This window comes from Tympanuchus pallidicinctus, unplaced genomic scaffold (assembly GCF_026119805.1).
Source record: "Tympanuchus pallidicinctus isolate F22 unplaced genomic scaffold, pur_lepc_1.0 scaffold11, whole genome shotgun sequence".
Taxonomy (NCBI): Eukaryota; Metazoa; Chordata; class Aves; order Galliformes; family Phasianidae; genus Tympanuchus; species Tympanuchus pallidicinctus.
The window spans coordinates 8,438,983-8,464,523 of NW_026294627.1; the positions used below are offsets into that span (position 1 = coordinate 8,438,983).

Sequence of the window (25,541 nt, forward strand, 5' to 3'; positions counted from 1 at the left end):
TGCAGTTCACGTGTTCATGGCCGGGGTGCGGGGAAGAACAGAGGAAGGGGAAAGATGGCTTGGTTAAAGAGTGGTGTGAAATCTGGGAGGGTGTAACTCAGTTTCCAGCTTTACTACAGGTGCTCCTTGTCCCCTTGGGATAGCTTTCAGCACCGCTCCAGGTTTGGTGGCAGTACCAGCTGAGGGCAGTCTACCTGGGCCTGTCCATCAGGAAGCAGGTGGATCAATCCCCCAACCTGGGTTGCAGCACAGACCCTAAACTTCCATAGCAGATGGACCAAGAATGAGGGTTTAGGAATGAGATCTGTATTGCTCTCAGAAAGATGCAGAGGGAACTGGAGAGCTGATCTGCTTGAGCAGCAGCTCATCCTCTGCTCAGTGGAGAATACAAGCCGGCTTTTAATAGAAGGTAATTTAATTCAAGTGCTCATCTCTGAATTCATGACAGCTAACATGAAGGAACTAAAGGCTAGCCAATGCAGATTAGCATATCCAAAATCTCTCTTGATTGACCTTATGTCCATCATGAGGTTAACTGAGGTATTCCAGTTAATTTATCATCATTAGGTGGCACGAGTCTAGGTTTTAGTAGATTAATTATTCAAATTGTTCCTGATGTACTTCAAAAGAAAGCTCCACTTTCTTTGGTCATGTTTCATGGCTTGTGCACAAAATGGTCCTCAAGATATTCGCCCTTCAGACCTGTAAATATTGCTCCTCATTACAAAACTTCAAAACTCAGTCATGCACTAATTTTAGCCTTCAGAAAGACAGAAAGTCTCAGAGAAGCCAGTGTCCAACCCTGCTGCTGAAAAGATCCTGAACAAAGGGACAGACTTGATCCTATTACCTCACTGCCAGAGGGGAACTTCCCAGAAATATTCCTGATGCAAGGACAAAACAACCATTCTTTCATCTTTTTCTGACTCACCTCCACAGCACCTCTCCGGAATGTAAATGTGCCTGGTTTTAATGATGTGACAAGGTAATTAAGTGTTAATATGTGGATGCAAAGGGTATACAGGGTGCCAGATCTAGTAAATACTGAAGCCAAGCTAAGGCGTTTACCAGGCTTACAACACATTTCTGATATAGGATGCTGGTGTCTATACATTATTCCTGCTACACAAATAAATTTTACAGTACAAGACAAGGAAGTTAACTTTCTATTTGGATTTTGAGTGGTTTTTCTGGCACTGAGCAGCCAGGACCCAATCACAGGCATGAGAAGCAATAGGAAAACTAGGACATAACACAGTTTATATGCCTATAGTGTCATCACGTGCCAGCTCACAATTAGACACTTCCTCTTCCCCATAAGCTCAAAGTACTTTGAATTGTGTGAGTCCACATCCATAGACTTCTGTTAAACATATAACAGAAGTCTTTAGTCGCAAAAAAGCAAATAGACAGCAAGTTATATATGCCTGGATAAAATTTTCCCTGTATCTGGTCATTAAATATCTACAAAGCTATGCAAGTTGCTGATTTAAGCAACTGAACTGTATACAATCTCATTCTGAGAGCGTTAACTTCTAAAGAAAGTTATGTCCTATTCAAATGTAAAACCTTGGCAGTAAACATTCACATAACAGGCACCTAGTTCTCTAAACTCAAGTGCATGAGAGAGAGCACGATGCTCAGAGTTTGCCTGGGCTCAGGACAGCTACACTGAGCAAAGGAGACTTTCACTGCAGGAGTTGCAGGGTCCTAGGCTCTGTGCAAAGACCACAGTGGGATCTACCTGCAAGTATCATCTCAGCCTTTTCCCAGCTCCATCACCAGCAGCTGGCTGCTGGTCCCACCATAGCTGCATGTTTGACAGCTGTGCCACCAGTTGGAAAGCCTCTGCCTGTACTGCAGTCATTTCTTTTCTTTTGTTTCCCAATTATGCCTTTTATCATCCCAATGCTATTAGTTGGCATCATTTGAGAACTGAGTGACCTATGAAAGCAGTGGAAAAGGATTTTTAAGTGTTGGTATTTTGAAAGAGTTGACTTGGGCTGATGTGGGATGCAAAGAGAATGGGAAGCACAGCTTTTCAGCAGCAGAGCACAGAAATGAGCAAAGTCTTCAAGGTTACCAGGAAGCCAGTGGGCGCCATTTCCGAGGATCTGCATCTCTGAAAGCACCTACACTGTTATGTCACTTCTTCTCCTTCTCATTGTCTATCGGTCAATTGGCCTGTCTGGGATCATAGAATCATAGAATCACAGAATGGCCTGGGTTGAAAAGGACCACAATGATCAATTCGTTTCAACCCCCTGCTATGTGCAGGGTCACCAACCACCAGACCAGGCTGCCCAGAGCCACATCCAGCCTGGCCTTGAGTGCCTCCAGGCATGGGGCATCCACAGCCTCCTTGGGCAGCCTGTTCCAGTGTGTCACCACCCTCTGTGTGAAAAACTTCCTCCTAATATCTAACCTAAACCTCCCCTGTCTCAGTTTAAAACCATTTCCCCTCAGGATAAACCATATCACCTTGGGATAATGAGCATCAGCAGCATGTATCAAAGAGCAGCTCACAGCTAAGGCTCTTTTGCTATTACACCTAAATTGAAATGTTCATTTGTGGTTGTTTGCATCCCTACCCAAATGTATTGGTCTGTCAGTGCTTCCCACTGAAGAGATGCAAAGCGTAACCTGAAGAAATGGTGATCTTCTTTGGTCAGATCCTCCTGGTGTCTGTGCACTGTGTCTTACTTGAGGTGAGTCCTTATGGGCTGTTGTGAACTTCAGCTGCATTTTTGTTATTCTACATGTGGCTTCAGAGCAACGCCAGTGACAGAGAAGCGCCTGGTGCTGCTGAAGGTATGTGTAGCTGTTATTGTTGAGTGCCAGAGGGTGAACCTCATGCAACTGTCACATAAAAAAGCATTTACATTGCAGAGATAGGTTATTATTGATCTAGATAAACTTGTGGCCACCAAATTCATCTGAGATGCCTCTGACATCCTTAGCAAATGGTAACCATTAATTGCAAATGAAATAAATCAGATAGCTCTGGAGTGGAAAGGGAATTTCAGAACTGTCACAGCTGGAAATGAGTTCCAAGTGTAATGCTACATTCCAGAAGAGCAATATTTAATGTCCCTCTTAATGACTTCAAAGATCTTGTCACCTAAATGATTTCTTGGGAATATTACCTAAATGGTTTAGGAAATTCTATTGATTCATACCTGTATAGGCTTGCATTCGTCTTTGCCAAGATGATGGTAATATCAATATGATTCTATGATATCTTCCTAGAGGAGTCAGAATACAAAAGAAGGGAATTTCTAGAGAGCTATGTGGGCGTGTTGACTTGCAAGTTTGAGATAGGGATCATCTTTGTACCTAAATTCTTACTGTCCAAACAAAAGGATTTTACAGAGGCGCTGATTTCCAGAAATCTTTGCAAAAATGTCCCTCATTTTGGTCACTTCAAATCTGACATCCAAACTTCGTGACATCTTAAGAAATTGGTTAGAAAACCCTAGAAATGTGAGAGGTACTGGCAAATTCCCTTTTTCTCTCTCTGATAAAGCTGAATTATAAACAAATGTTATGACATTGAATAAACCCAATGAAGGCAGCAAGATGCTAGCTTTATAAATCTCAGACATGACAAAAGAGTTAAAAATAATAAAATAGAATTTTTAGAAAAGAAGAAGTTGACAGAGATGGCAAAGAGACAAAAAAACAACAAACAAACCAAAAAAACCCTTATTCCAATATGCCATACCAATCAATTTGGAAAAGGGAGGAAAAAAAACAGTCCCAGTCCCCCCAAAAAACCAGTGTGTCTTCCAAGAAACACTGACTGGCTGTAGCCTAGACAGGTAGGTGAGCAATTTATGTATTCACCAAAGGCTTGGCAAGAGTCCTGCTATGGCAGCAACCTCCTCCCTAACCCTGCTCTGCATAGCTGAGCTGTCTACCTATCCCAGTCCTAACCTGCTGGAAAGGAGGAGCTTTGCTCTGTCCATTCCTTATTTATAACTTGTCAAGAGCCAGGAGGGAGGGGTGAGCGCTCCGTGGTGCATCCTGCTGCTGCCTGCCTGCTGCCAGCCTTGCCATCACTACAAATGCCTCCCTTGTGGGGTGGTGGCTGCCTTCGTACTCTTGGGTTCTTCTACCTGTTTGCAGTGGTGGAAACAAGAATCAGAACCTATTACCTTGGGATTGTGGAAGAGAACTGGGACTATGCACCGTCTGGGAAGAATCTGATCACGGGACAGAACCTCTTAGAGGACAAGTAAGTCACTGGGGGCTCTCGTATTTTGGAGAGGTAGTGACAGTTCTAAGTGAAATAGACTAACATGGTTAACGTCACTGTGAATGTCTTAAGATGTACTTTTTCTATTTATTTTTTTTTTCATTTTGTGTTCTATTACTGATGTTCTCATAGGCAGGATTTTGTCTTCAAGGCAAGAATTCTCTTTCATCATGGCTGATTAAGCCAAGCGGTAGTTTTGGTGTACTTGATGGCAACATTAAGTAACTGATATTTGTCAGAGAGTCATCACATAGTGGGTTACAAGATCACCAAATGGCTGAGGGACGTCCAGGTCCACCTGGCCCAACACCTGCTCCATTGGGGACAGCCAGAGCAGGGTGCCCAGGGCCATGTCCAGGTGGCTTTGGAAGATCTCCAAGGAGGAGAAAGGAAGAGACCCCACAGTCTCTCTGGAAAACACAAGAGATGATTTTAGAACAGGTTCAAAGGGGTTAAAAATCATCTGTGTGCATTTCATGGAGAGGCAAGCATTTCTGGGACATGTTGTCCAAAGTGAAATTCCACAGTCAAGCACATATCTTGGCAATAAGATGTAGAGGAGAGTTTGGTGGGCAAACACTTTTGAGTTTGCTTTTGGTGAGATGAAAAATTTGGAGGTTTGGTACAACACTGTAAAATTCAAATGTGTATACTGGTTGCAGTGTGATACAAGAATATTATCTGCAGTGTGTGCAGGTGTGGAGATCTCCATTTAGGATATCTGTTTAAGCAAGTACTTACGTACGACTGTGAATGGACACGCTGCAGTCCTGGCAACTGCCTGTGTTAAAAGTGGAGTGCATGGGTAACACTGTGATGAACTGTGCCTCAGTTCAGAGCAAAGCAGGCATCAGTTGTCATGCCACACTGCCGGGGTTGGCTGCATATCCTTACTGTGCCAGGAGAACTGGCCTAAGCATGAATTGGAGATGGCACAGGCCCTCAGTGCCTTTCTACCATGTGGCCTTCACACATGCGTAGGAGTATTTTCAGGTTTAATCAGTATCTTTGGCAACACAATTTGAGATCTTTCCTCTGAGTTTAAGCTTAGGGATGGGATGGGAGCTATGAGTGAGTGAGGAGGTCCAGTGTCTATACCAGGTCTGTAGGCACATTGAAAGCACCGTATTTTATCCCATCAGTTAGACATGGATGTCCTTTCTGACAGTCCCAGGCAAAGCAGAGCTTTTCTCTAGTGGCTGGCAAATTCAGAATCACTGTTATCTAGATTTCATAAAGTAAATATTTTTTCCACTGTAAGAAGGCAAGAAGGAGTTTTATTTTTCAGAAAAATCTTATGCTTATTCTACTAACAACTGGAGGTCCCAGTTAGCATCCAAGTCAATATGTGTTACCCTTTAGACTGAATTCAGGTTGATACGTTTTTCCCAGCCTATTAAAATGTTCTTTGCTGAAAAAAGTTGTTTTTCAGTTGTGTTAAATGCTGGAATTTCTCACATCCCACTCTTTTTGCCACAGGAAAATTTTCTCCCCTCCCTAAATTGAAAGATCTCTCTGGAAAGGAAGGAGCTTTAAGTGAAGGGCAGCTATTGACAGATCCTCCCTCGTTTTGTGGAAAGGCTATTCTGTAAAATGTACTTTTAAGTCTGTCTGTGCTTTGAGATCCCTGGACACCAAGTGGCACATTTACTTTAAAGTCTGAGACATTAATATAATGCCTTTTTCATGGCACAACAGGGAGAAATGATAGCTTGCGTCTTCAGTCAGTGTTGTAATGTAATAATTAGAGAATGCAAATTCCAAAGGGTTTACCCACAGAGGAAATGTAATCTGGATTTTAAGGTGGACTCTACATCCCAAGCTTGGGGATTGCTTGTGGTTCAGTCCCTACATGAAGCCTTCTACTGCAAAAAATGGTTCCTGTAACTAGTTTACTTTGTAAACTGTATTACATTAGGCCAGAATAAAGCTGCTGTATACTAGATTAATGGTTGGTATAGACACGTGGAAGAAGTGAACAAATAACACCTTTTTTGACTATTCAACTCTTTAGGGTAGCTTCTAATGTAAATTTAAAGGTGTATACTAATGGCTTAACCCTTCAGCTAATTAACTGGTTCCTATGGGTAGTAAGAAAAGCACAGTTGGATTAATGAAGTTTAAGGATCAGCTCCTGGATCGAGGCAGGGATGCATTTTGAGCCAGCCGTGTTCTGCATACAGTAGCACTCAGGCTCGCTGAGCCCAGCACTTCTCAGCTCGTGATGCATCCTTGCAGCACCCATCTGATGGGGCACTATCCCAGTTTTATTGATAGGGAAGTGCAGATGAAGACCTTGCAGACAAACTGGTTATCTCTAAAAGTGCTGGTGCACATACAAAAAGGGATGTTCCCTTTGATTCCAGCTAGCCCACAGAGATATAATCAAAACCACTTATTCTTTGCATCTTAACAAAAGTGCTGAGTTAGCAACCACGTAATGGAAAATGTCACATTACCTGGATCAGATAGTGAGATTATAAGATGATTTTCAACGCTGCCGTGCCAAAGCTGAGTTCTCCCTCAGTCTTTAGATCTTTGCAGCAATGAGGCTGCTTTACAGAAAGGAGACTCCTGTGGCTGAGGCATGGGTCTAAAAATTAGGGGAGTAGGATCTGGCACAAGGCAGTGCTGCTGGGTTCCTGCTGGTGCTGAGTGAGCCAGCAGCCGTGGAGCTGCATCAGCACCTCCCTGGGTGTGAGAGGAAAAGGCTGCCTCTCGTCAGAGCTGATTAACCCAAACGCAGCCCTGTGTTAACATCACTATTCTGCTTGGATGTTAATTTTCATGATGATCTGTGTTGCTGCAGTGCTCAAGGGCCAGCCTGCTGCTTGCAAAGCTCGTGTATCTCGCTGTGCAACAGTGCTTGTGTAAAGAGAATAATGAGGCTGCTGCCTCTGCCATCTGTCTAGTCCACTTGAAGCCTTAAGCTGTTCCATCAGCTCTCATAATTTGGGCTGTTATGAATGAGACTAAAGCATTACACTCTCAGTTCTTCCTTCAAACATCAAAGTGACATTTGCTTTGGAACTTTGGAAACTACAGCTGGATCCAAATTACAGCCACTGAATATGGGCAAGCTGAGGTGTTCAGCATCCTGTCCCACCTGATACAACTGGTGAAAGGAGCTGACATAATTAAACCATAGCGGATACAACGTGCAGAATGCAAGGTGCTATCTGTTTTGCCAGACACGCTGCAGATCCCTGTGAGATGTTGTGAGTTAGGATATGGATATCACTGCAGAGGGAAGTCAAATTCAGATATTGCCTGCTCCCTTTAATAGCTATAAAGGCCATGGCCTTTCAAAAGAAAAATGCAACGGGATGATGTGGTTTGACTTACATTAGTCTTTCCCTTCGTACTATGGCTCAGCCCTCAGGATCAAAGTTTGGTTGATAACCTCTCTTAAATTAAATTGGTGCTAGTTTATATGATAGACACTTAAATCTTGTTCTGCTGGTGATAGAGGTCATTAAGTTTTGCCTGATGTAACCCCTCATCCCTTCTCCTTAGGCCACCAAGCCTGCATTTATCTGGGCTAAGTCATGCATCCACCAGCACTAACGGGTATTTTTTGTTACCACAACGTCAAACACAGTTTGTGCAACTTGCCTGTGAGGAGATCCCACCCAGAGGATGACAGTAAAACTGCCGTCACAGGTGCTAAACTCATGGCTGAGTCATTATGTGGCCAAATGACCCAATTGCATCAGCAGAAAAAATCTATGTGCAAAGAGTCAACATTCAAAGGGTATTAAAGATGAAATCCTGGCTCTAGTGAAGTCTAGGGGGAGTTTCATTATTGAATTCAATGGAAGAAAGAGATCATCGTAAGAGAGAAACCATTGTAGCCACAGTTAACCAGTGACGCTTCAGAGCTTCATTGAAGGTTTTGGGGTTTTACTGACCTCTCTAGCTGCAATTGTGGGTTAGATAAGGTCTCAGATGTCCCTTGATCACAAGGTTTCTCTGTTGTTTGAGGACACAAAAATCATCCTGCTTTTTGATGCTGTGTGATCAGGGCACCGTCAACAGATGGGAGCAGGTACCACTGAACCCTCTACCAGCCATCCCTCTGGCACAGATCTTGAACTTGCCTGGCAGAGGGTTGTGCTGAACAGAAGGCACGATCCAGAGGTTAACGTGACAGGGGCAGTTTGGAACCCTGGGCACTCTCCTCACATACTCCATCCCTCAGAAAGCTGGGGGATTTCAGAGAAAAGATCTCTTATAAACCCAGTGGTAGAGTATGTGAAGACAGCAGAGAAAAAAAGTTTAAACAATGGATTTTAGGGAAAAAGTTTGTATTGCTAACACAAAATCTATGGGACTTCAGTGGAATAATAGCTGGAAAAGAAAGTTGGTGTTTACCCACAGTCAAACCTAGGAGCATGCATCAGCTATTGCACATGTTAACAGCAGGAGAAAACTCAAGGCTCTGTATCTGGCAGCTGTTTGAAGCGTTTTCAGTGGGGATTAAAGTGACAAACCAACTCAGCAGGCTTCAGAACTGTGAGGAATCTGACTCCATGTACTGTTCTATTTGTTCTACTGTGCATAGTGTGCAGCTCTCTTACTGTACAGAAGCACCTTACTTCTAAAGATCAAAGGTATCATAAGTAAGGTCAAATGCATTTTTTGTGTGATAAAACAAATAGGTGTAGAGACTACACTTAACTCACAGTCTTCGCCTGAGATGGCAGATTATCTGTATGTCTCATCTTGAATTCATTGAAGTTGAGTCTACACGACACTCTTGTTTGGAAGAGATTCAATACTCATCACTACAGAGGAATGGTTTACTATAATTACAATAATATTAATTTAAAGGAATGAGAGTTCATTGGCTATTAATAACTCCCTGTCCCTCTCACGTGCACTGCCCTCTTTTCTTGGAGCTTAAGAATGGCTGGGAATGGTCAACTGGCAAAATGAAATCAGATGCAGAAACAAAAGAAGGACTTCCACACAGGACATTCAGGAGGTTCAGGCACTGATATCATGAAGCCATGAGGAAGATGAAATGATTTCTAGTGAACAGGAGATCATGAAGAAACAGGGAGATTTGTCTGCTTGAAGCACAGGACAAATGAGAAATAGGAGACATTTGGCATGCGGTACCAAGTAGAACAGACACATCATAATCACTTGAAGTAAAAAGCGAAGGCAATTTTGGAGATTTGGATCTGTTTACCTGTTACAGCATTTGGAGAAGTTGCTGCCACAATAATATGTTGGAAAGACAGTGAGTGGGAAAGAATGAAACAGGAGATACAGCTAAAGGGGTTGTTTAAGTAGGTGGCTGAAATGGGACACTGTTTCCCCAAGAAGCATATTCCATCAGGAGATGGGCATGAACTTTGAGAATGCTGTTGTCAAAGATGCAAGATGAAGTCCCATAGCAGTGAAAATCTCTCTAAGATACTCTGCAAATGGGAAGGACTCAAGGTGTGCCAACAACAACAGCAGAGACATTGTGAAAAACTGAGATGAAAGAAAGAAGGACAGGAGTGAAATTCTGTGTCCTACAGAAAGAGTAGCAGAAGACATTGGGAACAAGCCAGTGCCAGCACCCTCTGACCCATCCTCTGTCTGCTCTGTGGCACTGTGTAGAGCTATCAGCCCCACAGTGTGCTCACATGATGGTGACCAATTGGTCCAGACAAATGGGGGTGAAAAGGAGAAGTCACTCAAACCCATGCATCTTTTCTATGAGCTTCTCATGGCTGATAGCATTAGTTTCAGTGTAGTCAGTCTTTCTGAAAAGGACTTTAAACATTGTATTGTGCAGCACAGCAACACGTGTAAAGATACACAGAGCTACCAGGTGCTTGAAAAGATGAGGTGGGCACTGTGGAAATCCTCTGGGAGGAAATGGGGAAGTCCAGACACTTAGAGTGGAACTTACAGCAGCCATCGTGCTCTCTCTCAGGTTGTTGAGGGTGGCAAGAAGGACATGTTGAAAATACATGCTTGTATCTGTGTAAGCAGAAGTAGTGGACTCTACCCCTTCCTGGAGTGTAGAAGGAGTGAGGCTGAAGTGTCTTCACTCCAAGAAATGTCCAGGGCATCATCAGGGCATTTTGAGCAGTAAACTCTTCTGCCCTTTGGAAAGTGTTGGTCTGGAAGGGAGTTATGGATGAGCCTGAATCTGGAACCAATAGCTTAGGCATTACTGGGATGTGGGAATTTGTCTCCCAAAATTGATTTGACGTTTACTCTTGGAAAATGTTTAACTAAAACCCACTGTTAAACAGAGTCAGGTCGTTGCTTCATCTGTGCTGTGATCCCTTTCTGGCTCCATGGCTGTTTTATCCCTTGATGTTCAGCAGAGAAGAGCATCACCTGCCTTGTGACTGGCTGGTACCTGTTACATGGACAGTGGGCTTGGCAGCTCTGAAAGGATGGAGGATTTGAATGAATGTCCTTTCAGAAAGCTGGCATTAAAAGGACTTTTTTTTTCCCCCATCTCCTAGATGTCTTTAAGTGGCACAGGTCCGATCAATAGACATGCTATCTAAGAAGTCCTGTAGCACAGCTTTAGGCAACAAGGAAGTTTCTGGCACCTGAGCTCACAGGTTTTTCTGGGGTGATTTCCTTGGAACTTAAATTTCTAAATGGGTTTTGGAATCTTTGTTCTATGCATTCACAGGAGTGAGACTCACGTCAAGCGTGGCCATGCCTGTTCAAAAGCATACAGCTTCTCTGGAACAGAATTTTTCTGCAGAGCAGGCAATGTATCCCAGGGGTCTGTAGTTATGCATGCAATGTTGTCTGGCCAGAGAACCAGAGCCATAAGTGCTATTTATAATTCAAATTAGGGCCTAGCCGCAGGAATACATTGCCATGAGGTAAGAAAGCATGGATGTTTACATTGTACTACTACTACTACCACCTACTATTCTGAGGTAGCACCTCTTCCCCCAGGCAGGAAAGGTATCTTCTCAGTGAGCACAAGGTTACGTGCCAGTCTTGCTATGCACACAGTTACTGCAGAGCTGCTGATTTGCTAAAAATCCAGACTTATTAGCAACTCTCTCCTTAACTAATATCTACCATAACTTATTTAGGGATGGATCAGACCGAGAAGCTTCTATCTCTTCTCCTTTGTCCTAAGCAACTACTTCTGACACAGCAGTGTTGTGGCAATGCTTTCATTTATACCAAAATAGCTCTTGATGAGTCTGTGTTATAAACAAATGTAAAAGTATTCTTTTTGGAAACCTTGAAATATGAATCGCTTCATGGATTTGGTTTAGATAGTGGCCACAAAGGTGTAATAGCCATGTTTGTGTGGCAAAGAGGTGTCCTCCAGACACTGTGCAAGATACTTGGACATGGAGAGTGTGCACTGTACTTGTTAGATGCATTCTAGAGAGAAGTAAAGAAGATTAAATATCATAACAGATAGTCTAAAATTGGTTGCCAGTTATAGTTAGATGAGCAAAACCAATTTCTGGTTGCGTAAGAAGTACTGACTGGGTGTATGTCCTGCTTTAGCTGGAATATTATTTGTGTATTATGTGAAGTTCTTGTTTCTGACTTCAAGAGAGAAAGAGAAATATTGGAAAGCTTTCAGAAAAGAGGGTCAGGGAAAACTTGTGGCATAAAGAATGTCAGCACATTTGTTTTGTCCAGAGGAAAGGTAGGAGGCCATTTAATCAATTAATTAAAACTTGTGCCTGCATAAGAAAGAAATTCCTGATGGTGTGTGGCCTCTTTGATGTGAGGAAGGGCACGATGGGAACCAGTGGGAACGTGGAGCTAGATGATTTTAGACTGCAAATGCATTTCAGGAATTAAAGGGAGTAGGAATTTAACAGCCAACCACAAGATGTGCTGTGCATCACTTGAAGTTGCTATAAGATATAGGTTCTGGAACGTAGAAATTATTAATTTCATACAAAAATACGCTACTCTTCTGGGTTGCCAAACTAATCATTTACAACCACTCTTACTGGCTTTAGAGAAACCTTTAAAGAATTTGGTTTTCTTCTCCTTCTGAATTGTCAAGCATTTAGATGTGATTTTTCACCCTCTCAAAAGAGGGAGAAGGTGCTAAAACTCCACAGAAAGGCCCGAGTTCCTGGTTCTCAAGTAAGCAGTTGTAGCACTTGCACCAAAGACCAGATCTGTAGATGTCTGTTACTGAACAGAAAGGGGAATGGGTGCCAATAGTGTTGTCCAGATTGACTCCTCACACGTCAGTCTGTGTGGTATGCCTCAGTGGACCATTCAGCAGCACTGTAAGCATCAGTTGATCAACTCTCCAATGAGTTTTTGTCTCTGAATTATTTTCCCTTCTCAACATTAGGTTTGCAAGTGTGTATGCAACAAGAGGAGCCAACCGGATTGGGCGTGTGTACAAAAAGGCTATTTTTAGGCAATACACAGATGACACATATTCCCAGGAAATCCCCAAGGCAGCCTGGCTGGGGTTCCTTGGGCCAGTCCTGAAGGCAGAAGAAGAGGATGTCTTTATCATCCATTTGAAAAACTTTGCTTCCCGGCCATACTCAGTGCATCCACATGGGGTCTTCTACGACAAGGAATCTGAAGGTAAAAGCTGGTTTGTCCCTTTCTCTCTTCTTCTCCATTTCCCCTGGAGTAGTGAATGTCAGGGCTAGAAGTATGTCCAAGTACTTATTGTTCTGGCCATTGACATCAGAGGACTTTAGATCATCCTCTCATAAACTCATTGGTAGTTCCAACTGATGACTAAAACCAGGAACATACTAATTTCTTAAAACTTTTGGCCACAAACCTTTGATGCCCAGGATAAATCCAACACTGAAACAGGTTAGGTGGGTCTTTTTTCCTGAATTATTTTCCCAAATTATTAGTCACTGAAGTATTTTCCCTCCTTTCTTCTTCTAGCCTGTTTCAATTGATAGAGCTCTTGTAAGTAAATGTTTTTACTCTTTGTAGGTTTGTAACATGCATGATTTCATTTTCAGAATCCAAAACTTACATACGTGTGAGTGGTGGAGGTGGTGGAGTCACCATCTTTGGAGATTTCCAAGAAAAAAGATCACTGAGTGACAAGTTCTAGAGCTGTCACAGGCTGGGCTGATGGCTGGACTGGATGATCTTAGTAGTCTTTCCAACCTTAACAATTCCATGATTTGCCCATACTTACTGTTCTCATCAGTATTCTGTGAGAAGATATATAGTCTTAACAAACAGAATGTGTATGTGTTTGATAAGAGTAAAGACAAAAGCTGAAGTCTTTTATATGAATTGTAAAGCTTCATCTAGTGACAAGTAATTGATCTTAACTGTCAACATGTTTTGGCTTTTTTACCAGAACATCTGAAAATTTTCACAATTTTTTAGTGATTCTTAATTTGTGAGTGCAGTTCTTGTCTTTGAAAGCCGTGATAAAATAGAAGAAATCACACGTTTATTTAAGGAGAACAGCTAAGGTGAGGCTAAGAACTTTCTTTCTTTCTTTCTTTTTAAATTTATTAGGAGCACTTTACCCTGATGGAACTGGTGGTAAAAGCAAAGAGGATGATTTTGTTGTTCCTGGTGGAAATTACACCTACACATGGCCAGTAAGGAAAAGTTATTCCCCAACTTTGGCAGACTCAAACTGCTTGACTTGGATTTACCATTCTCACATTGACACCCCAAGAGATATTGCATCTGGTTTAATTGGGCCACTGCTGGTTTGTAAAAAAGGTACTGAGCTAGAAGCACTGATAAAGCAAGCCCCTGTGCCAAGCTTGGCATCTTAACAGTCATTTTTGCTTACAGGTATAAACATGATGGTCTAGAATCTATCCCTACATAGCCCATAAAAAGGGGCAAGGAATAGCTGGGCCATTCCAGGAGCATCCCAGGGTAGGTATGGCTCTGGGACAATCCCCTTCTGCTCCCCTTCAGTTTCACAAGAGATTTCCCTCAGCTGGGGAGGTACTACAGCGTGCTCTGTGGCCAGCTGGTCACGACTGACACCAGAAATAAATGTGCCCTAACTGGGATCATTTCAGGATAATCAAGAGACTCCTGGCCCAGGAAGTGAAATTAGAGTTGGGGGGTGACTTCTACATTGGCGTTTACATACTTGTCATTTTTTTTTTCTTGTGGAGTTTTGCATATTGGTTTTATATCACAGCCACATGGGAATGTGCCCTAAACAGCTGAGGGGACATCCTGTCCCTTGTACTTTATTGCAATAGCCATGTACTAACTCTATCTGTCAGGTGAGCAATCGCCCCTTCTCAATTTGGGACACATGTAAATTTTCCACCTTTCCAGTATCTCCTGTAGTACAAAACCAGCTCTAATTTTACAAAAGTACAGAACATATACCTGAAACAATGGTTATATGTCCAGGAAAAGGCTTAAATGTGGAGAGGACCTGATTTCCCAATAATTGACAATAAAATGTCTCAGACTTTTTTTATCCTGGGGAACATACAGCACTTCCTGAGAAGGTGAAACTGATCCAAAGACTGTAGGATAATACATGAAGCTAGGAGATAACATGCTCAAAACAGTCCCAGCCTGAAAACCTGGCTTATCTGCATGTTCAGTCTCGACTTTGTCAAGGTGGTTATCTACATAATGCCAATTGCCTCAGTCCTCCTCCCTCTGATGGTGATGGGTGGATTGAGAGGCTCTGGGGTCCCATCCCAGGCAACACGAGGGAAGCAGAAAGTTTTCAGGTTTTCAGAGACAGACAGGACAAGTAGATGAAATATAAAGCTGTCAGTGGTTAATAATAAGCTATTCAGTGTTGCCACTTCTGTGGTCCTCAGATAGTGATTCTCAGCTTAGCCTGGATAGATTGTACTCATCCCATCTTAAACCTATTAAAATATAAATATCTAATCCTAGTTAACTGTCTAGCTTTCCTTGCTAATCCATGGAGAGTAAGCCACATGTACTTACCTGTTCTGAGGGCATACCTCACAAGCTGCTTCAATGCAACAGGAACGCAGGCCGTCACTTACCTCTCTGATTTCTGACCAGCTGGGTTGGGCTTCTGATCTGCCTTACTGCATTGGCACATGGATGGTAATACTAAGGGGCAGGGTTGGAAGCAGTGGGACAAAGATTGGGAAATGGGGACCACCGCTTTTGGCAGCTACTTAAGCTTGTGTCAAACTCATTAAATAGCAGCTCAATATGACTTAGATGAGATAAGCTACCTACTGGATGCACCCATCTACTCAAATGTTTGGGAGGTGGAACTAAGCTGTCTCGAAGGGGTAAAGTCAGGTAAGATTCAACCTGACCATGGGCAGACTGCTGTATTTCCTTGAATGCTCCAAAGCTACTGTCATTTTAAAATTCAATCCCCTCCAAGGCTTTTTTTAGCACTTTCCTTTTCGTTTGCGATTTAGGAACTGCAGATGAGACCTCAATAGAAAGGACTGGTGCTGCTAATGCTTTTGCCCTGATGTTTAGCATTATAGATGAAAATGTCAGCTGGTACCTCGATGAGAATATAAATACCTTCTGCTTAGAACCAGCCACAGTTAACAAAGAGGATGAAGGTTTCCAGACCAGCAACCGAATGCATGGTGAGCAGGACTCTTGAGCAAATGGTGACTTACAGCAGTAATCAGGCTCTTCATATCACTAGGACTTTCTGTCTCTTATGATGCCTCTTCCTTATCTGTGTCAGTACAAAACAGATTGAGATGTTGAACTACTGTGTTGATAAAAGCCTTTCCCTAAACATAACACAACACAATGCTTTGCAGTAAGGAGATTTGGCTTTCATATCCAGCTCTGACACTTGTTTAGCATGTTACCTTGGGCAACAGATGTAAAATTTTTGGTGACCACTTAATGAGCTGTGAAAAGTGGAAAGAAAGCTGAAGAGTACTTTGAGATGCATATATTGGAAGAGTCCAACAATTCTAGCTCTCAAAAGACCTGAAGACTGGTGGGCTAGCTGGTACTGCTATTTCTGCCCTTCAGAATTCAGTAAGAGTACTTACTTTGTGCTATTTGGAAATTTGGGCTAAGAAGCTAAATCAGTCATTCCATGGAACCAAGGAGCTAAATTATTTTGCAGAATGTGAATCGCATTCTTCTAATGTCCTGATACGTTGTCAGGTGTGGAAGCTCAAGAAGGCAAAGCTGACTAAACTGATTTGACTGATAAGATGATTTTTTAATTTATGTTGCCTGAGCCAGATGTACAACAGTGTACTTGTGACTCAGAATTAAAGAGAATATATTCCAGACATCTTAAGTGCCAGCAGAAAAAATTAACTTCATTATCAGGCCTTCTTGCTGCTGACTGGGCCTTTGTAATATCTTGATATGGCCCAGGAAGTTTTTCGTAGACCCAACCAGAGAAAATAGGCAGATTGATCATCCAGAGCTGTATGCTGGCTGTTAAAAAATGGGAGCCTGTGAATATTTTATTCAGCTAGGAAATCACAGAATCACAGAATGGCCAGGGTTGGAAGGGACCTCAAGGATCATGATCTCCAACCCCCCGCTACATGCAGGGCCACCAACCTCCCCATTTAATACTGGCTGCCCAGGGCCCCATCCAACCTGGCCTTGAACACCTCCAGGGATGGGGCATCCACAGCCCCTCTGGGCAGCTGTTCCAGCACCTCACCACTCGCTCTGTAAAGAATTTCCCCTGACATCCAGAAATGAGTGTGGGCATCTGTAGTTTCTTTTCTGGGTCAGGAAAGAATTGTCTTCAGAAATGAAGTCAAATGCATTTGGCACTTCTCTTTTCCCTCTCTTAAAATCTTCTACTTTTGTTTTTAGCAATTAATGGTTATATTTATGGAAATCTCCCTGGCTTGGAGATGTGTGCTGACACTCCCATGTCCTGGCACTTGTTTGGCATGGGAAGTGAAATAGATATCCACGCTGCATATTTCTATGGCCACACGTTCACTAACAGAGACCAGAGGGCAGATGTCATCGGTTTGTTTGCAGCAACGTTCATCACAGCAGAGATGACTCCTGGGAGCCCTGGGAGGTGGCTGATAACGTGCCAAGTTAACGAGCATTTACGAGGTATGGTGTAGCTGATATCCCTGATCTTTTCAGGTACAGAAATTTCAGCCTCTGTTGCTCTAGAAAAAGAAAGCAGAGATGTTTCCATTGGAAGTGAGATTTGACATTTCTGACTAACTGACACTTTCAGAAGTGCTTCACCACAAATATAGCATGAGTTCAGTTTCCAGGGTAAATTATGTATGTTGGGCCAAAGTTGTAAATATGGATTGGTAAGAAACCTCTACATGAAGCAATTTGATGATGATGATGACGATATATTTGTATGGTGCAAGAGCCTGAAAGCATAAACTAGGGTGGCAGCAGCAGGCAATGTGTAATTATGATATCAGAAACAGTCATGAGTTGTGGTCATTTCTACTTTTAAGAACTTGCACATTGCATTCAGTGGGATTTGTATTATGCAAAGAGACTTGATTTTGGCAAACAACAAACATCTTCAGTGCTGTAATGAACCAGCTTTTTCAATGGGAGTCCAGATGAGGTGATACCACGTTGCACATTTCAGCAGGCACTGCAGTCCCCCAAATCCCTTTGCATCCTTACCCAGATTGGGGAATTGAGTAAATAATCCCACAAAAGTGTGTCATGGATTTCAGCAGTTTTCAGCAGTGGGATGATGTACTGCTTGCATGAGAAGCCTGTAGAAGGAGGAAGTGTCTAGAAATAGAAATTTACACAAATGATCCTAGTCATGTTTTCCAGCCCATGTAGCTCCTGCCTAGAGGGTTCTGAATATGCATTTGTATCCATGAGATTACTGACTGCGCAGCTGGCCAAGGACTGTCTCCAGATTCTTTTTCCTCTCAGGTGGCATGGAGGCACTGTATGATGTACAGGTCTGCCAAAAAAACCTGTCTCGACCTTCACCACTCAGTCACACAAGAAGATACTATATTGCTGCTGAAGAAGTGCTCTGGAATTATGGACCTGACGGTTACGATAAATTCACTGGGCAGGGCTTAAATGCCACTGGCAGGTAAGCTTTCTCATCTTCTCCTGCCGTGCTTTTATTTCAAGAGTTGGATGACATCCCACTGTGATTCACCAGGGCTAGGGCCTGCACTGTTATTAATTTTAATTGGATAGGGCAGGGAGGATTTAAACATCCTTGTTGAGAAATTGGATCTGTAACTGCGATGCTTAGTAGTTGCCTTCTGGAAGCACTTATCTCTCTCCACAATTATGTCTGTGGAGAAAGTGAGCCCTGGTGATGTAAGCAAGCCCTTATGTTGAGATTCCTCAGGCAGCTTTCACATTTGAAATGAGTGTATCACAGAGTGCCATAATGGCAAATTACCCCCTCAGGATTGCTGATGGAGATGAATTGTATTGCAGCCCAGGAAAACTAAAGATTAGAAACCCATTGAGAGCAAGCAGTGGCACATGTCTTGCCCCAAGGTAGTTAGAGGTAAGTTGACATAGCACTTGTTCTAAGCTGAACACTCTAAAGTCTAATGCACAGTGAATGCCCATTTGTTAACTAATATATAGCTGTAATTCAGGTCAGTAATATCTCCTCTAGAGAGCTGTATGAGAAAAAGTGTATGCAAACTAATGACTTGGGAGATCATTTCTCCCATGGCTGGGGTGATATATTCATCCCGAATTGAGGTTTCTGCCTGAACGTCCAGTTAATTAACCCATTCAATTTGTTAATTCCACAGTGAATCTGCAATATATTTTACACAAGGGATTGACAGAATAGGAGGGCTATACTGGAAGGTTCGCTATGTGGAATATACCGACGCAACGTTCAGTAAAAGGAAGATTCAGCCAGAGAACACGAAACACCTGGGAATACTTGGTACAGTTAATATTTTCCCACCCTGCAATTCCATTGGATTTGAAAGCAGAAATCCCCTTGGTTCCAGAGGGGAAATTAATGGATTCAGTTGCCAGCCAGCTTCGTCTTGTTTAGATGGAAATACATCTATTGGCAGGTCTTCTAATACCTTCCCTTGCCTTCTCTCTTTAAGGTCCCGTTATAAAAGCTGAAGTGGGAGATACAGTGCTAGTTACTTTTGCCAACAAAGCCAGAAGGAGCTATAGCATTATGGCCCATGGTGTAAGCTTCAGCAAACTGTCAGAAGGTGCACCCTACTTAGATGGTAAGTTTTTACTGCAGTGTGGCATTGTCACATTCAAAATGCATAGATCTATAGATCTTCTGTTACTCTGTAGCTTTGCCCTTTTTGTGGATAGTAAGGCATAGAAGGGATGATTTGGTTACTTTATGTCTTCCCTAAATGCCACGAGGAACCCCGTAGTCTGCCTCTGTACTGATTCTTTCCCTTGGACATGTGCCCAGCAAGGTGGCTGAAATTAGCTGAGGTCCATCCGTTAATGCTGAGTACAAGCCAGAAGCCCAAGCCAATTCACATTATTTCTTATCTAACAGTATACATCCCCAGCTAGTGGCTGAACTCTGGGCATGTTCCAAAATACTGTTGCATTGGATCTGGCATGATGATGCCAAGATGATCTTGCTGAGTTTTTGCATATAGCTATCCACAGGTCTCAACTGCTTCACATCTGATCTTCTAACCCAGGTCAGGTATATTACTTCCTTCGTTCCCAGGATAGTCAACATCCAGGCATCTTTTATCTGATTGACCCAGAATGTGAAGCAGTAACGATCCTCTGATCATTACTGATCCTCTTAAATACATAAATACTGGAGCAGAACATTTATCAAAGGCTTCCTCTCATTTTGTGCAAAGATAGGATCTTTATAATCAAAATTTAACCATTAAATGTACTGTGTCATGTCTAATTGGTAGGAGACTCCTGCACTCAGAGGCAAGAAACAGCCCCTTCAGAAGGTGCAAAGGTTCATTTACTTTGAACACTTATTTCAGGAGACAGTAGGTCTCCTCTGGAGATGTCTCAGTCTCTGCTGACTACAAAAGGAGACTAGATTAGGGTCAGAACACATATCCAAGATTTAGAGAGCTTGTGTTAGATGAGTTGAATCCCAACCATAGCACGTATAGAGATAATACCGTGGAAATGTGTTTGCTGCATTTGCAGCATTGAAGAGAAAGTTAGTTTTCTTGTTGTCTAAATTGTTTTGCTTCCACCGCAACACATCCAAAAGAAACTCCCACGATATAATCCTTCTTTGGAGAACTGTGCCAAGAGAATTAGGTCAGCGCACGAAGTCATAAAATCACACAAAAGGCTTGAATCTAATTCTTTTGTCTCCAGTTGTTGACTGTGCAACACAGCCCACTTTCTAGCAGGCTCTGCTGTATGCTAAAATATCTAGGTTGATTTCAGCCTTGAAGTCACTGTAGTCTAATGCCATCCACACCAGATATAGTTCCCTAATGGAAAGGCAGCTTTTTCTCTCTCCTTGTAGTTCTGTTGTGCTTCTGTTTAAACCCTGTGTTAACAGTGTCCCTTGGTATTGCACCCTTTGGTGTGGAGCAGAATGAAACCAAATCTGACCATTAAGCAGTAGTGTGACTGGTTCACCTCTGGGTCTTTGGAGAGGAAGATTTTATGCCAGATTTATTTCTTCATAACAGTGCTCTCTGTGTGGACACCAGCACTCTCTTAATGTGGCTACACTACATGAGTGATGCTCCATCCACCCTGTGCAGGTGGATAGGATATAGGACAGCATACAATCGCCAGAATTAATTTCTGAAAAAAGTAACACCAACCTCTCTTTGGAGGCTCTAACAGAGCTTCCTGTGCGTTGCTGCAAAATCAAGAAGAAACAATTACAGGATTTGCTTTGAATTTCTAAGCAGTCACAGCTTTAGCTCCACTTGCTGATGTAATTGCTTTGTTGGTGCTTAATGAGAACTCAGAGTCTGCGGTTGCACCTCAGATGAATCTCACGATAGGGCAGGTAAGCTACAGACATTAGAGGAAGCCAATTAAAAGAAAAGATGAGCTCTGCATGTTTAGTCTGATCAAATCCAGATAATTCAAATAGCTTTATATCAGTGTCTGTGTCAAACTTGTTCGGCGAGGAATGGCTCCATGTGTTTCTGTGGCACGGGGCTCTGGGAGATGTCCCTATGGTAGAAATCACCTATCTATAGGATAGTGCTTGAACCTGTCTGCAGAAACCAGAGGCTATGTCTGACTCCCACCCAACAGTTGTATTCTGTTCCCATAACGTTTGTTTTTCTCTACTTTCTACAGGATATATGAAGCCAGGAGCCCATGTTAAGCCAGGTGAAACCTTCACGTACAAATGGAGAGTGCCTGAAAATGGAGGTCCGAGTGAGAGTGACCCACCATGCCTCACCTACCTGTACTACTCAGCCACTGATGCTGTCAAGGACACCAACTCTGGCCTGGTGGGGCCTTTGCTGGTCTGTCGGAAGAACTCACTGAATGAGGATGGAATGCAGGTGCCCAAAATGGAGAATGGCTTCTCCGAAACAGCAGGGTGGTGGGCTGTGGAGAGAATGGATTTGCACTGTTCCCAGTTCAAATTTAAGAGTTTGAAGAAATGTCATTCCTCAGGGTAAAAGCTGACCTATGGGGTGGATAGGAAGGTGAAACTGGTATTCCCCAGCACTCAGACTTATCCCTTATCCCTTATTTCCATCTTTTCCATGCATTCATTAGCAATGACTGCATCTTTCCAACCCCACTGGATTTCTTTTTTCTTCTGGCTCATGGAAGAGTACAAATACAAATGTTCTAAAAGGACATAGTAAGAAAGCAGTTGCAGCTTTTTGTATATATATATGTATACTTTTGTTATAAAAGAAAGATAATTTTTCACTAGGATAATTCTTTGCAGACTCATTTTAGTGTGTTGGCTTTCTCCTTGGCTACAGAAGGGAATAGACAGAGAATTCTACCTCCTCTTTTCAATCTTTGATGAAAATGACAGCTGGTATCTGAACAAGAATATTGAAGCTTTTACTGGAGACCCTTCAAAAGTAGATGAAAATGACGCAGATTTCAAGGAATCCAACAAAATGCATGGTATGAAATGTATCTGTTAATGATATCTTTTCTTCAATCATCAACGGCAAAATTTGTCCTCATTCATAGCTGACTGCAGTGCCTCGGAGGGTGAGGTGGAAAGTTGTCAGTCAGTATATGGCTGGTTCCTGATGTCCTTTGGTTGTTGAATCCTTGACACATTAACAAGGACTGCAACTGCCTATCAACTACAGCTGGAGAAAGGGAATGGAGTGTAGCCTTGGGTGTGTAAGAAGGTATAATGCCAGAGTCACATATCAGCTGCGGAAGAAGCTGATGTTTACTGGTGATTCCAGTGTAGCTATAGGGCTTGGCACTGACTCCAGCAATGAAGTCATCCTCTCTGCTCTGCCAGCTCCACTTGGGCAGCGACCACTCCAGCAGAGGAGGGGTGAAGACTAAGGAAATGTCCAGTCATGGTTTAAAACATCTCTTCTGTACGTAAATGTCTGACTTCAGCACAGATATCCTCAACATTATTCCTGACATGACAGACTTGAGCAACTCACATAACCTGTGATTTGGTTGTACTGAGAGAATCAAGAATATGTACTGATAGTGAACAGTGAACTACTGAGCGAAATGTGTGCAGGCACTGCAGGTACAGTGTTTCCAGCTATGAGATGAGGTGGCATCTGATGACGAAATTTAAAAGAGAGATATTTTGGGAGTAAAGGCGGAAATCAGAAGTCAGTATCACTGACTTCTGGGAAAGCTGCATCAGAACTATGTCCCACTCTATGTCCTTGATTATTTGCTTATACTTTCTCCAGACTGAAAAGGAGGCACCTGATTTATATACTTAACCAGCAACTGTGAAGCACTCTGGAAAGTTTGGAGGAGAATCTCTAAATCCCTGCAAAGGATTATTACAAGATTTTATAGGCTAAGAGAAATGTAGGAGCTAAGAGCTTGTAAGAACAGTATTTAAACATTAATGTGGTGTCATCTGCTGCTACCTTTGCTTCACAGAATGCCCCTTTAATTAATGTTATGACTTGCTCAGTTGCAAACTTCTTGCCACAGAGGTGATGGGAAGCTCTGTGCTGAGCCACTAACCAGGCTCTTTTCTTCTCCTCTAGCTGTCAATGGTTACTTGTTTGGTAACCTGCCAGGCTTGGCCATGTGCAAGGATGACAAGGTCTCCTGGCACCTCATTGGAATGGGAAGTCACTATGACATGCACGGAGTTCAATTTCAAGGAAACAACATCGACCTAAGAGGGACAACGAGGGATGGCCTGGCCTTGTTTCCTCATTTATCAGGGACAGCACTGATGCAGCCAGACCGTGTAGGTATGTCCCTGTGCTTATCTTGGTGTTCTGGCACTCACAGAAATCAGGCAGCCTAAAGAACAACCAGAGAGATGGGAAGTGTGAGGGAGAGAGAAAGAGTGGGGATAGGCAGTGAAGATGGGGCCAGGCTTTGTCACTGGTGCTCAGTGCCACGACAAGAGGCAATGGGCACAAACTGCATAACAGTTGGTTCTCTCTGAACACCAGAAAGTGATTCTGTGCTGCACGGATAATAGAGCAGCCAGCACAGGCTGCCCAGAAGCTGTGGTTTCCTCCTTGGAGACCTTCCAAAGCCACCTGGACACGGCCCTGGGCATCCTGCTCTGGGTGTCCCTGCTGAAGCAGGGGTTGGGGCAGATGGACCAGAGGTCCCTTCCCACCTCAGCCATTCTGTGATTCTATCTGGACTTTGGGGACTCAGCGCGGCTGAGAATTCAGGCAGAACTGCTTTTCTGGCAAGGTGCTGAAAATGAAATATATATGTACATGAAAGAGTAGAGCTCTATAAGGCAGCAGGTTCCTTCCTTGTGTGTATTCTATACATTCCACTGTCCATCAGAAAACTGCACTCTAGGAATTATGTTGAATAACAGAGTCTGGGAGCCCATTATTCTTTGACAACTAACCCTCTACTGGCCACAAGCAGACAGAAGTGAATGATCAGATCTTTACAGTTACCACCACCTGTGATTTTTCTTAACAGCATGTTACTTTACCTTTTCCTCTACTCCTACCCTAGAAATAGAATAAGTGGACTGAGATCCAGACTAGATAGGATTATGCCTCTAATCTTGGCCCACTGAGCTGAGCATGCATAACTGAAACACACACTCTGCTCATCCATACCTTAACTGGGGTTGGTGAGGAACACGTAGGACTCCCGGGTGCCCACTCTGAGATATCTCATGGCCACAGTCTATATGATGACTAAAGGAGACGATTGATGCCCGCATTACCAACTAGTTTCCCCTTCAGCCATCTTAGTTTTGCAAAAGTGATATAAACTACCCCTCACCTGGCTTTCTATACAGCATCCCAGATTAGGGTTCACTTTTTTGGAGGACAGACCAGAGATGAACAAAGCAGAGAAGTCAATTTGCCAGGTTACTTGCTTTCACAGTCACCTCCATCTCAAGAACTTTCCTTCCTAGGCACATTCAAAGTGGTTTGCAGGACTTTCGATCACTTTGTCGGGGGGATGAAACACCTCTACGAGGTCAGCAGCTGCCGCAATGCCAGCCGAGCCCAGCAGCAGCGCAGTGCCGTCAGGCTCTACTACATCGCTGCAGAGGAGGTGGAGTGGGACTATGCCTCAAATAAGAGCTCAGCACCAAAGATTTACAACATCAGCAGCAACGAGGAAAGGTACGCAAAACAAGAAGTTTGGTGGGTGTGGGGCGCAGCACTGCTAGCCAGCCGAGGTAAGGGACTGAAGAGCATATTAAATCCACTACTGTCAAAAGGGTGCTGTTTACTGCACTCTGCTGGGCATTTTCAGCTCGTACGCGATGCAGTGGGAGCTCGGCGGCAGGGGGAGCTCGGGGAGGAGCAGCCATGATCAGGACAGCTCGCCAGTGCCCCCTGGCGGCCAGGCAGTGCTAGAACCCGCCTCAGCAACAGGTGCGGGAGGTTCAAAGAGCATCCTCCAGCAGGTGCAGGAGGGGAAAGGAAATCTCTCCAGGGTAAAGCAACCTTCTCTTACCTGTGGTGATAGGTCAGGCTGTGGTTATCTTCCTAGCATTCCCTGATCTCACCCATATCAAAAATAGTGAAAGCAGGCATTGTGATAACATGCCTCCCAGTATTTAAAGGGAGCTTCTAAACATGAGGGAAGTCAACTTCTTCCTAGGTACATAGTGATAGGACAAGGGGGAACAGATTTAAACTAAAGGAGGGAAGAATTACGTGAGATGTCAGGGGAAGTTTTTACTAAGAGCAGTGAGGTGCTGAACAGGTTGCCCAGTGGTGGATGCCCCATTCCTGGAGGTGTTCATGGCCAGGATGGATGGGGCCCAGGGCAA

At 43.3% G+C, this 25,541-nt stretch overlaps 1 protein-coding gene across 1 annotated transcript in view; it reads left to right on the forward strand.

The window, feature by feature from the left end:
- Positions 1-3,851: 3,851 nt before the first annotated feature.
- Positions 3,852-25,541, forward strand: part of HEPHL1 (hephaestin like 1) — a 30,677-nt gene continuing 8,987 nt past the window's right edge. Inside the window, exons 1-12 of the mRNA XM_052670585.1 lie at positions 3,852-4,237; positions 12,576-12,820; positions 13,733-13,945; positions 15,616-15,795; positions 17,012-17,266; positions 18,077-18,245; positions 18,934-19,073; positions 19,246-19,377; positions 21,428-21,639; positions 22,075-22,225; positions 23,308-23,520; positions 24,672-24,885. Of these exons, the coding sequence (XP_052526545.1) occupies positions 4,068-4,237; positions 12,576-12,820; positions 13,733-13,945; positions 15,616-15,795; positions 17,012-17,266; positions 18,077-18,245; positions 18,934-19,073; positions 19,246-19,377; positions 21,428-21,639; positions 22,075-22,225; positions 23,308-23,520; positions 24,672-24,885 (2,294 nt within the window). The 5' untranslated portion in view covers positions 3,852-4,067. The remainder of the gene's footprint in view (positions 4,238-12,575; positions 12,821-13,732; positions 13,946-15,615; positions 15,796-17,011; positions 17,267-18,076; positions 18,246-18,933; positions 19,074-19,245; positions 19,378-21,427; positions 21,640-22,074; positions 22,226-23,307; positions 23,521-24,671; positions 24,886-25,541) is intronic.